The 13307-nt window shown below is 42.6% G+C and overlaps 1 protein-coding gene across 1 annotated transcript in view; it reads right to left on the bottom strand.

Annotated features, from left to right (window-relative positions):
• Nucleotides 1–13307, bottom strand: part of pemt (phosphatidylethanolamine N-methyltransferase) — a 65309-nt gene that overhangs the window by 6062 nt on the left and 45940 nt on the right. The window contains exon 5 of the mRNA XM_054599152.1: nt 11062–11173. Within this exon, the coding sequence (XP_054455127.1) occupies nt 11062–11173 (112 nt within the window). The remainder of the gene's footprint in view (nt 1–11061; nt 11174–13307) is intronic.

The raw sequence follows: 13307 nt of genomic DNA on the forward strand, positions 1-13307 counted from the left end.
AAATATATAATGGGCAAATAAAGTTATTCAAACTGTGTTTCTTCCTATGGTTTAATAACAGCAATATAATTTAAAGAAAAAATTGTATGTTTAATTTCTAAAGAAAGGCGGCTGCATATGTAACAGAAAATGTTGGAGTCTGGCTAATGCACCCTTTCCTCAAATGTCTGCATGCAAACAAAAAAATATAAAAAAAAAGGTTATTAGCACATACACAGTGACATTTCGAGCTAATCATTTTGTCAGACAGTAATATATCAAGAGATGCCAACTTTAAATGCATGGGCACTGTTAACATGATAGTACAGTAGAACCGTACCCACACACAACACCCAGTTCTGTTACATGCGGTGGTGCAGACTCAGGACAAATTTGATGACTTTAACTTGACTTGACAAAATAGAAAAAGGCTTTCAACTTGACTTGGACATAAACACCAATGACTCCTGTCTTCACTGGGACTTGGGCCTTTGACTTGCTACTTTCCCCGATTCCAAAGATTAAAAAAGTAGGTTATTTGAAAAAGTGTGCCAGGAAGCAATTAATTTCCCTTAATTTCCTGATAAATTAACTTTAACGTAATTCCCTCCCAGCAAGTCGACACTTCATTTCCCTGGATCCACTTGACTGTGAAGAACTGACATTACGGACATAAATTGTGAATGCAGCAAGTTCTCCTAAATCACTCGTACAAGCCACTTAAGAAGGAATCTGTTTGTACAAGTGGTTCTAGTATGAGGCCTAATGACTTGGTCCCACCTTTGGTTACATGTTTATTAAGAAAAAGGACATAAATATATAAAATATATAAAAAACATTTTATTTTCATTGCCGTCCTCTTTTGGTCCAGTTCCGTCTTAAAACGGTTCTTGGATGTGCACGACCACTTTACTTTGTTTATCCTGCTAACATGCTCACAATGACACATAGCGTGCTAATGTTAAGAAAGTATAATGTTTACCATGTTCGCCATCTTAGTTTAGTGTGTTGTGTCTGTACCTTTAATAAAGTTCTAGCTGATTGGTAAGAGGCATGGGAACAAGCTCACCACCACATAATACAGAAATATTAACAGAGCTCACAAGTGCATTCACACTGAAAAATGCCTCAAATAATTAACAAATGTGTCTTTTATAAAAAACAAATGTGTTTGAACAGGGTTTCAATGGAGGCGTTGGTTAATTGTAAGGCAAGCAACTCTTGCATGAACATCACTAAGGTCTGCCCGGATGAGGTAACCTAGTAGGAGGTTGTTCTTTAATATGCACTCAAGCTAGGATTTAGAACACTCAAAATCAACCTCAATCATTACATTACATTACATTACAGTCATTTAGCAGACGCTTTTATCCAAAGCGACTTACAGGAAGTGTATTCAACATAGGTATTCAAGAGAACTACTAGTCACCAGAAGTCATAAGTGCATCTCCTTTCTTAAACAAGCATCTTAAAGCATAAACCAGAGCAAAAGTATAGTGCAGAGGCAAATTACTACGAAAACAATAATTGCAACAGACTAATACGAATATAATAAGTGCTACAAACTACTACGAATAGGATAAGTGCAGTAAACGAATACGAATTCAATAAGTGCAGCGAACTGATACGAATACAGTGAGTGCAACAACTAATACGAATACAATAAGTGCTACGAGGAAGGCTCAGGGTAGTACTTCTTGAAGAGGTGAGTTTTCAGCCTGCGCCTAAAGATGGGCAGCGACTCTGCTGTCCTGACGTCAGTGGGGAGTTCATTCCACCACTGAGGGGCCAGGACAGAAAAAAGCTGTGACCGGGTGGATCGGCCGCAGGGACCTCTGAGCGACGGGGCAACCAATCTACATATTGCTACATATTGCCCAGCCCTAATTCATCCTGTGGGAATGTACGCATAATGACATGGTAATCCATCCAATAGACATTTCCCTCAAAACCATATATGATGCCAACTAATGGTGTCATCTAAAGGAAAAGTCAGAGGTTGACTAAAATCATTGCAATTCACTGTGTGGGAAGCATGATAATGCAATGGAACCATGATTATTAGGCTGCTAGCATGGCTAAGAAATTTGTTCAGATCTCACCGTAGTGTTTATATGTATTGATATACTTTTATCTATACATATTTAGTACTTAGTAAATACTTAGGACTTATATTTTCTGTATATATGTATATGTAAATTTCCCCGCTGCGGGACTAATAAAGGATTATCTTATTTTATCTCTTATATATATATATATATATATGTATATAAAATTGGCGCAAAAACTATTTATTTTGGAACGCCAAAAACCTGCATGGAAGACGCCACTAAGGATGGGGAGAATAATATATTATTATTGTTTTTGTAATCTGAATGAACAGACCCTTTAATGAGCTGGGAGGCAATTATTTTGACTTCTTCGTTAGTCCTACTTAAAATCACACTGACATAAGCTCATAGTTGGAAGACTATATTTAGGTTTTCTCCCTGGTGAATAAACATAAACCAGGCCAAGAAATGTGAAGTGATGAAAGGTTTGACACTACCTGCGGTTTCCAAAGATTACTTCTTACAATTCCTTTTGTATTTTACCTTTTAGAAGATCAAAGGAGCCACAGAAAATAGGACTGCGGCATGGTTAGTCAGTAGACCCTGTGTGTTACACTGACCCATATAACAAAGTGTCATAATTACATTTGACAAACCCAAAAGTGGTCAGATCGTCAGCTGACTGGCTTGTCCCATTCATCAGAGAAGTACAGCGCTCCCCTGCGCTACAGTTGAATGCAAGTTTTCTCTATTATTTTCCTGATTCAATCTGCCCTTGATTTTGACAACTACTGGAAAAAAAAGGTAAGGAATTTCTTTACAGTAATTCATGACAGAAAATGTTTTGTGTGTTAGCACTTTGTGTTCCTCTTCCTAATGTGGATTAAGATTTTTTTTTTAAAGTTTCACTATTAAATAACTTGTTACGTTATTTTCTGTAGAGAGAGAACAGCTGTTGGTTTGGTGCAAGTTAATATTCATCTGAATAAATTAATACAAATATTAGAATAGTGATGTTATTTTCCATTCTGTGCATTCATCTAATTCGCACATGTCTGAATCTATGCACATGACTATGCACCATGTGTTTTTCCATATGTGCTGTCTCTATGAATCAGGCTTGGCATGGAAAACTATGTTTTTGGAAAAGGACATTGAGCAGAAGGGTAAAAAAAAATAAAAAAAATAAAAAAAATATATATATATATATATATATATATATATATACAGTGGGTACGGAAAGCTCCTTGGGCAGTTCCTTCGACCTCATGATCCTCATTTGTTCTGACATGCACTGTGAGCTGTAAGGTCTTATATAGACAGGTGTGTGCCTTTCCTAATCAAGTCCAATCAGTTTAATTAAACACAGCTGGACTCCAATGAAGGAGTAGAACCATCTCAAGGAGGATCAGAAGAAATGGACAGCATGTGAGTTAAATATGAGTGTCACAGCAAAGGGTCTGAATACTTATGACCATGTGATATTTCAGTTTTTCTTTTTTAATAAATTTGCAAAAATTTCTACATTTCTGTTTTTTTCTGTCAAGATGGGTTGCTGAGTGTACATTAATGCGAAATAAAATGAACTTTTTCGATTTTAGCAAATGGCTGCAATGAAACAAAGGGTGAAAAATTTAAAGGGGTCTGAATACTTTCCGTACCCACTGTATATATATTTATTTGCTCAATCAGATAGGATAATAGTAAGTGAAGTAAGTAAAACACTAGCATGCCCACTGGAGGCGAAACCTTCATTATGTGGTCTGCAGGAATATGTAGGTCATATGCTTATCTCTGTGGTTGTCTTGAAGAATGACATAAGAAGAGCTTGTTGTTGTTGGATAGTGCAAAACCTGGGAGGAGTGCTTGCCTGAAGATTCAGGGCATAAAGGTCCACACACACTGATCCAGATGCTCACACACATTCATTGATAATGCCAATGAAAGACTGTAGCAAAACACGGCCAACTGAGGAGTTTACTTCCCCACTTCAGAAATAAGGGAATACATTTACAGATTATTTTGCACATTGACAAATCTGGGTACACATTTACACACTGAAATAGATTTTTATTTTGCAGCTCTCAGCAACTAGTCACTACCATTGTTGTAAGTACGGCTTTGGGATATGGCTGACAAATCGCAGTTTAAATAAACAAAATACAAAATATTCAATTTATCTCAAATCATTCTAGTAAGTCCATTTAAGATCCACTCTGGAAATATATTGAAAACCCCTACAATAGTATGGGACCCTATCCAGACCAGAACCGATAAACATAAGTGTACTAATGAAGAACTCTGGTGTGCGGAGACATAGACGGATTAACCTAAAAGAGGTATTTGTCTTGGACTCAACTAATCAAATCTGGAGCTACGCAGGGGGGTCGGTTAGTTGGTCCACCACTTTGGTCCGGTATGAAGTTTGAAGAGGATTACCATGACATTTTGTTTAAAAAGTAATTATTCCCCTTGGAAGAATCTTATTTACTAAGGTGATCCTCTGATTTTGCCTCTAGCACAACAATGAGGTTGACATTTTAGTAATTACTATTGGATGGACTTTCATTAAAAGATGTTCAAGGCCCCTAGGTCAGTGGTTCTCAACCTTTTTTCAGTGATGTACCCCCTGTGAAATATTATTTCAGCCAAGTACCCCCTAACCAGCGCAAAGCATTTTTGGTTTAAATAATCGCGGCAATGCCGCCATTACAGTCTTGTGCTGCGTAATTTAAAATTCAATTGAACATCAATTTTGAGACTTAATCCATAGATGGGTAACTGGTCCGTGATCCTGCTGTGGTGCCCCGTTATTATTCAGATTTTTAATAATCCTATAAATAATTGTATTATTATCAATAGTGTAATTTTTTTTTCTTGCAAAAAGTCAAACCAGCTCCAGATCCCAACACTACTGACTACGAGGCACATTGCTATAAACTCACAGGGCTGGATTTCAGTCCGAGCTAGGGACCGAGCTTCCTAACTGAAACTGGGTTAATAGCGTGCAAAAAAAAAAACGTACTCTCCTTTTATTCCACATAAACATGTCAGAAAGGTTTGCCTTAAGTGCCGAGAGTTGTGATAACCATTGTCTGTGGTCCTCTTAACAAGACAGAGATGGAAATTGACATGCTCTCTGCAAGCCATGCAGTCAAAACACACATACGTACGTACGTACATACAGAACAATCGATGTGGTGATTGCACACACTGACCCAGTTTTGCAAAATAGAAGAGAAAATCTAACCTCATTCATTGAGATTGAAGAAAACATCGACTTCATAAGCAAGACACGTACACAGGACGCATGCAAACCTTTTGTCATTTCATCCCAACCCGCCCTCAGTACTTTAGAGAAATCACTGCTGCCCCTTCTGCCCTTTGGTGTGCTGAATAAATATAGGATGTGAAGGAAAAACAGAAAAAACACAACACCGTCATTAAGTGGACAGAATATAGAATAGTACTGAGGGAAACACCAGCATGACGGAAACCTGCCAAACATAAATCACACTGTTTCCTTTTTCTAATATTTGTGAGTTTTAAGGGACTAAGTTTATTTACTCAACTACTTAAAGCTAAATGAACTTATCTTTTGGCCAGAACTCTGACATAATTTGACCTCATAAAGTTAGTAGGGTGAATGTTTTAGCAAATGGACGCCTATTTACACATCCAGTAGACACAGAGCAACAATTGTAGTCATTTGGTGTAACATTGTTTGGCCAACTGTTGTAAGTAAGTCCAATATTTTTGCTCTTTTTTGGTCTCCATCAACTCATGAGGAAATTATCTGTCTCTTTCGCTGCTAAATGCTCCATTATGTTCACCAGCTATTTACTAACTTTGCCCGTCTGCAATTTGGCGCCCCACAGGTGGGTCAGTAACTGACAGCTACTTCCTGTTGCTGGGTTAGACTTAAGTCTTATTTCATCAATCTCATTTTCCTGAGGCATCAGCCAGGAGTTGGCTGTGTAGTGGAATAGCCTTAAGTCCTAACTGAGTTAGCTTAGCTTCCATGTCAATTCTCCCCACTCTCCTCCTGGGGGGTTAACTCCGCTTTCGATGGTGTCCGCTTTCGACTGGTATGGCTGTGTGGCATAGGTATGCCATGCGTGCTCCAGTAATAAACACGTAAAGACAAGAAATTTAAACAAAAATGTTGCAAGGTTCAGGGGAGCTACCGCCTTCTGCAAAACCAAAACAATTAGCTGAAAGGTGCTAAAATGCTCAACACCACTGGTGATAATTCTCTGTGGGTTCATCACCAAGAGAGACAGCTTTTTATACACAAAGTGATGTGAGCCATTGTTAATGTAAAATATGTGATAATCTGTTCAGTCTGTTTTCTTTTGTATTCACTTCCTGTTTTATTTTGTTGTCACGATTGTTGTGTATGGTTTCTAGTTTTACTTCCTTTAGGTTTCCCCACACACCTGTACCTTCTTTGTAATTAGGCTTGCCCTATTTAGACCCTGTAGCTGTGTCCCAATCCAGTGGCTGCATCCTTTGGAGGGTGCATTTGTAGACCGATTACGTCACAGCGGCCGCGACGGGGCTGTCCCATTTCGTCGACTCCTTCTAATGCGGCCGACAAATGCAGCCTACTTTTCCCAGATTCGAAGGATACAACTGATGGATCCTTCACGGCCCAACATATCCCAAGATTCATTGCGTGCCGGTGAAGTTGATTTTTTTTTTTTAATGACATGGCGACCAGTGGACCAACAGTCCATTCACATTTAAATGTAATTATTGTGTTTTCAACTCACGTGAATATTTACAGATACAAGTGTTAAAACTAAAAACAAGGGACCTGATCAGATCACACTTATGTTAAAATGATCGGTTAATTTACGTGACACTATTAACTCATCAGCTGACGCTACCGAGAGCCGCGGCGCTATTTACAGCAGCTCGTCCATTTTAATATTTTAACTTTTTTATACTCTTTTATGACAACCGCAGCTGGTTGCTAGGAGACGGGAGCGGCAAAAGGGTGGGGGTGCGAAAAGCTGGTGACGCAACCAGGAAATAATTTGTGGACCAGACCGTCTCATTTCGGGGACCGCTCGGTCCAGCCTTCACGGTATTCAAAGGACCCGGCCGACGTAGACCGCGAAGGCTGCGTCCTCCGAAGGCTGCAGCCGCTGGATTGGGACACAGCTTGTGTTTCCACTTACCCTCTGCCAGATTGTCTTCGTCGCCTTAGTGTGCACATGCTTTCCTGCCTTAATTACCTCGTGTTGACTTACCCGTTTGGCTCTCTGTGCCGAGCGAACAGGGAAGAAGATTCACGATCATGAGTAGCATCTGTCCTCTCTTGTGGGCGGCGTGCAGCAATTGCACGCCAGGCAGGACACCTTTCAGACGTCTATGACAGACCAGATTCTAGACCTTTCCACCCAGATGCAACAGATGCTCACCCTCCTGAAACCCACTACTTCGGCTCCACCTGCTCCACCTGCTCAGCCTGCTCTTCAGCCCAGGGAGGCTCCACCTGTTTTTCACTCTGAGCCCCGTCTCCCCAGTATCGAGAGGTATGATGGTGATTCCTCTACTTGCCGCTCCTTCCTGTCACTCTGCTCAATGACTTTTTGAACTGCAGCCGCACTCTTACCCTTCCGAGCGCTCCCGTGTGGCTTTTATGATAACCCACCTTTCAGTAAGGGCCCGAGAGTGGGCTACCGCATCAGTGGGCTGTCTCTCAGTGAGGAGTTTTGCAAGGCCCTCCGCAAGGTTTTTGATCACCGTACACCAGGCAGAGAGGCGGCTCGAGGGCTGTTGGACCTGCGACAGGGAAGCAGTCGAGTGGCCGATCATGCTATCCGCTTCCGCACCCTGGCGTCAGAGAGCGAGTGGGGTGAGAATTCTTTATCTGATACGTTCCTGCACAGTTTATCTGAGGACATTAAGGATCACCTGGCCCCACTTGATCTGCCTTCCGACTTCGATTCTCTGGTCACCCTAGCCATAAAGACTGACAATCGACTCCATGAGAGGAGGATGGAAAAGGCCCGATTCCCCCGATAGGCCGCCAACTCGATGGGGGCAGTCTTCACCATCTTGTCCTTCTGCTCCTTCTTCTGGTCCAGTGAAGGCAGCGGACAGTGCCACAGTGTCTCCCAGTGGTCAGGAGGAACCCATGCCCCACCCCCTCTCTTCTGAGGAACGTCAGCGCTGCCGTAGGGAAGGGAGATGCCTTTACTGCGGGAAGCTGGGTCATTGTTTGTCTTCATGTCCGTTAAAAGACCGGGCTCATCAATAAGGAGAGGGTTATTGGTGAGCCGAACCTCCACTTCCTCTTGTCCCTCCAGACCTTTAACCCACGCTCGTCTGTCCTCTCGTGAGGTTTCCCTGGAACTGGCGGTGTTCGTGGATTCTGGAGCTGATGAGAGCTTTTTGGACCGGGGGTTAGCTAAGCAGCTCCAGCTGATTCCGGAACCACTCCCTGTTCCCCGGGAGGCCAACGCCCTGGATGGCCGCCTGCTTTGCCTTGTCACCCACCGCACTCCAGCTCAGGTAACCACACTGAGATGCTCTCATTTTTGATCATTGACTCACCTGATGTTCCACTCATTCTGGGCCTGCCTTGGCTCAAGAAACACAACCCACACATAGACTGGTCAACTGGGTTGATTTTGGGGTGGAGTGCATTCTGTCTCTCATCCTGCCTTGTGTCTGCCTCCCCCAGTCTCTGTCCCAAGAACTCTGACTCTTCCTCAGATTTTCCTGACCTCTCTGATGTTCCAGCCGTCTACCTGGATTTAAGGGATGTTTTCAACAAATCCCATGCTACCTCCCTACATCCCCCATCGGCCCTATGACTGCACCATCGAACTCCTCCCAGGGGCCTCCCTTCCTAAGGGTCGTCTCTACTCATTGTCTGCCCCTGAGACGGAGGCCATGAACGGATACATTCAAAGCTCCCTGGCTGCTGGTATTATTCGCCCCTCTTCCTCTCCCGCTGGTTCTGGTTTCTTTTTTGTTGGTAAGAAGGACAAATCCCTGCGTCCATGCATCGACTACAGAGGCCTGAATGACGTCATGGTCAAGAACAGGTGCCCTCTTCCACTCATTTCCTCTGCTTTTTAGCGGTTAAAAGGGGCGTCCATTTTCTCTAAACTGGATTTGAGAAATGCGTACCATCTAGTTCGCATACGGGAGGGGGATGAATGGAAAACGGCCTTTAACACTCCTAGCGGCCACTATGAGTATCTGGTCATGCCATTTGGTCTAAACAACGCTCCAGCAGTTTTTCAGGCTCTGGTCAATGATGTTATGAGGGACATGTTAAACAAGCTTGTTTTTGTATACCTGGATGATATTTTGATTTTTTCCAAGTCTGAGGAGGAGCATGTGCAGCATGTCCGACGGGTTCTTCAGCAGCTGCTGGAGAATCAGCTTTTTGTGAAGGCTGAGAAATGCAAGTTTCATCAGCGTCAGTTTCCTTCCTGGGATTCATTGTGGCACCCGGCAGCATCCAGATGGACCCTGCTAAGGTCAGTGGAGTCACGGATTGGCCTGTTCCCACAGACAGAAAGCAGCTCCAGAGGTTCTTGGGCTTTGCAAATTTTTATAGACGCTTCATCAGGAACTATAGCTCTATTGCAGCCCCTCTCCATGCCCTCACGTCCCCAGGAACCAGGTTTTCATGGAGTCCTCAGGCCGAGGAGGCCTTCCGGTCTCTTTAGCAGCGGCTCTCTTCTGCACCCATCCTCACCTTGCCTGACCCGAAGCTTCAGTTTATCGTCGAGGTCGACGCCTCTTGGGTGGGGGCGGGGGGATTCCTCTCCCAACGCTGCCCCAAGGATAACAAGGTTCACCCCTGTGCTTTCTTTTCCAGGAAACTTTCTCCGGAACTATGATGTGGGCAAGTCAGGTGATAACTCTCTGAGGTTATCTGATTACGAATAACCCCTTACACAGTGATCCATTGTTAGTATAAAAACAGTTTCATGTCAACACGGATGAAATTATTCCTGCGTGACAACTAATCCAGTTCCATCTTCTGACCCTGTGATACAGTCGAAAGCTCAGGATCAAATGAGTAAGTGCAGTTTGATTTGACTATGTTTATTTGAAATTCAAAGAACCCAACACATTAAGTTGGAAATGCATTCAAAATGTTATTAATGCCTCGAGGATGCACAATGTATTTAATTTAAAACTCCAAATACTACCAAATGGGATGTTTTTCATCATCAGGCACCAGAGAAACCTGAGTTATTATCAAGCATTATAGACACAGATGGACGTTTGTGTCAGCTCACTTGCTTTTTTGTGTTACTGTGGATCCTGAGGACAACAACAAACCAGGGACAAAGAGAGGGAGACTGAAGACAGCAGTAAAGGTTGAGGCAGAGGCTGCTGCTGTATATCAACTGAACAATAGGTGTGGGGGGTGGGGTGGAGGTAAGGGGAGGTGAGCGAGAGAAACAGCTAAAAGAGGAGTAGTGAAAAAGGTTTGATCACTTGCAGTGCAGAGGATGCACGGCTGAAAGGGCCTTAATTTCAGAGCAGAGAGAAATCGAGGTAAAAGGCCACAACAAAAGGGACAATAGCGGCGGCATAATTTGGCACGGAGTCCATGTAACTCTGCGAGGAAAAATGGGGGCCTAATAGCTCGCTCGACAACCCCGGAGCGCTCGCTTAGCAACTACCGGCGTCGGGCTCCGAGAGACTTGGACACGGTTGTCATAGAGACACATGTAAAGGTTTTAACCTCACCACCTTATTTCAAGAGAGAAGGGATTTGCAACTTGCAGAAAAACAACATTTTCTATTTGCAGGTTGCAGCTCATTATCAATGCCATTCTGCATGAACTCACTTTGTGACTTACATCAGCAAGCGACAAGCCATCGCCCTTTAATTCAATTTGATGTGATAACAACTCCTTGGGTAAAGGTTCATGACAATTACAACAAAAAAACTCTGCAAATCACACTCTTGTTAACTTCAGATAAAGTCGTGGAAGTGATCTTTTCTCATTCCCAGTCACACACACACATACAGACACACACTTACATAAGTGCCAGGCCGAGGTAGTTGGCAGTGCTGCCCCAGTACATCGGGTTCTCTGTGATGTTGAAGGGAAAGCCTGTCACCTTCTCATCCATCAGGATGCCAAAGTAATCACCTGGAAAATCAAAACAGACACACAGTGGGTTAATGCTGTAACAGGTTGAGATGAGATCTATTTGACAAAAACACACCATTTCATGACTAAAAACCTGTCACTACGCATTAGGCTGTTGGAAATCCCAGCATGCACCGGGAAACATCTCTAGAGGTGCAATGGTTTTTAATGATCAACCAACACAGATGGACAGGGAATCAATGTTAAACCTGGCGGACAGTTGTACACTGTTGCTATAGTTGCAACCTGGTTGTCTCATTTTAAACTCCAGATTTCGTTCCACTTGTCATGCCACAATTGTTTTTGACACATTTCTGACGAAGCAGCTGACCCTGAAGTCAGACTGAGGATCCACTGATAGGGAGCATGACTTTGGCACCACACAGCCTTGTTAATGCTACACCGTCTGGCTGCCCCTCCGTCACCTGGCTGCTACTGATGTCAACAATATGACCACATGGACATGACATCATGTGAAAACTTTGGAGTGACGATTACTTCACCAGCACTTGCCGTAAAATACTTCCATGTGAAAATGTAATTCTTTTCCCTTTTTGTGGGATGAAATAAATAAATAAATGATGAAGATGTTATGTGAATTTTTTTGAAAGAGCACACAGGTTTTAGGCTCCGAGTTTCTCATGGCAGCGGTTCATCAACACTTTGAGAGCAGGTGTTGCTAGGAGACCTGCTCTCAACTTGTGGTGTGCTGTGCAGTCTGCTGACTGGAAAGTGAGTCAGAAGTGTGCATGTCTCACACAACAGATTTGCTCTCATTTTAATCTATTCAGATATCTGCATCGGAGCCGTGCAGGCGCGCTGTTCAACTCTGTCTAACGGGCTGCTGGATGACAGCCAAACACAATGTCCGAGACATGGGCAAACTGTTATTTCGTCCTCAGAAACAAATCTGAAGTGGGCCTGAAGGTGGAAAAGGTTGAGGTAAGGTAAAGAGTCACTGAGTGAACAAAGGAGTGTTCAAATCACACAATGTATTAAAAAACGGCTAATAACAACGTCTCCAGAGCTGGCTAACTTTTTCTTTTCTGGAGGTTTGTGGTAAACAATAATTGGATTGAAAAGAAATGTGTGGTTTCTTGTGCAGTTGGGGTCTTTAGCTAATATAACATTGGGGGCAGCTGAACAACTGCAGGACACCACTCACTGTAACCTCTGTAACCTATTGTTTGCTAAGTAATACATTTCCCAACTATTGTGTGTACACAAACACACAAATACAAAGGGAGGCTGTTAATGTCCAAGTTGTATAACAATTTTCATACTGAATTCTCATTGAAGAACCACAGGTGGAGGAGGTTAAAAGAGATTATACAAACAAATTGGTTTGGTTTTGAATAGAAAACTAGCATAACCGGCCCTCAGAACAATAGCCTAACCTCATTTTTTACCTCCAAGCAACTATTGGAAAACCAATCAATTTGAAGCCAAGAATAACACATTTTTCCTAATGTTCCTGCGTCACTGTTGTTTCATTGTGGTCGTGAAAATGGGCCACCTGGATTTGCTGAAGAGTAGTGAAGCACAGTGGTAGCCTAGAGGTTCGAGAAGTGGGTCTGTGATCAGTAGTGTGTGATCAGAGTTTACATTAATAATAATAATAATGGATTTTATTTATATAGCACACTTTAAAATACAAAGAAATCTCAAGGTGCTGCACAGGGTAGAACAATCACAATAATCAAATATAATAATAAAACACTAAAAACAAAAAATAAAATAAAAAATTTAATTAATTAATTAATTTAATCATAATGAAATCTAAGAATATCTATTAAAACCGAACAACCACCCAAACACAAGCAATCCAAATTATCAAGACCCTAGGGGAAGGCAGAGAGGAACAGGTGAGTTTTAAGACTTGATTTAAAAGCGGTGAGGGAGTCTAAGGCCCTGATCTTCTCCGGGAGCTCATTCCACAGGCGTGGCCCCAGTGAAGAGAAGGCACGATCTCCCATGGTAGCCAGCTTTGTCCGGGGAACCGCAAGGATGTTGGATTTTCCTGACCTTAGTGTCCTGGATGTGGTTTGAGGGGTGAGGAGGTCCAGGAGGTAGGTTGGACCGGTACAGCTTATGGCCTTGAATACTAGCAGAAGTACTTTGAAAGTGATGCGTT

The sequence above is a fragment of the Anoplopoma fimbria genome, chromosome 5 (genome assembly GCF_027596085.1).
Source record: "Anoplopoma fimbria isolate UVic2021 breed Golden Eagle Sablefish chromosome 5, Afim_UVic_2022, whole genome shotgun sequence".
Taxonomy (NCBI): domain Eukaryota; kingdom Metazoa; phylum Chordata; class Actinopteri; order Perciformes; family Anoplopomatidae; genus Anoplopoma; species Anoplopoma fimbria.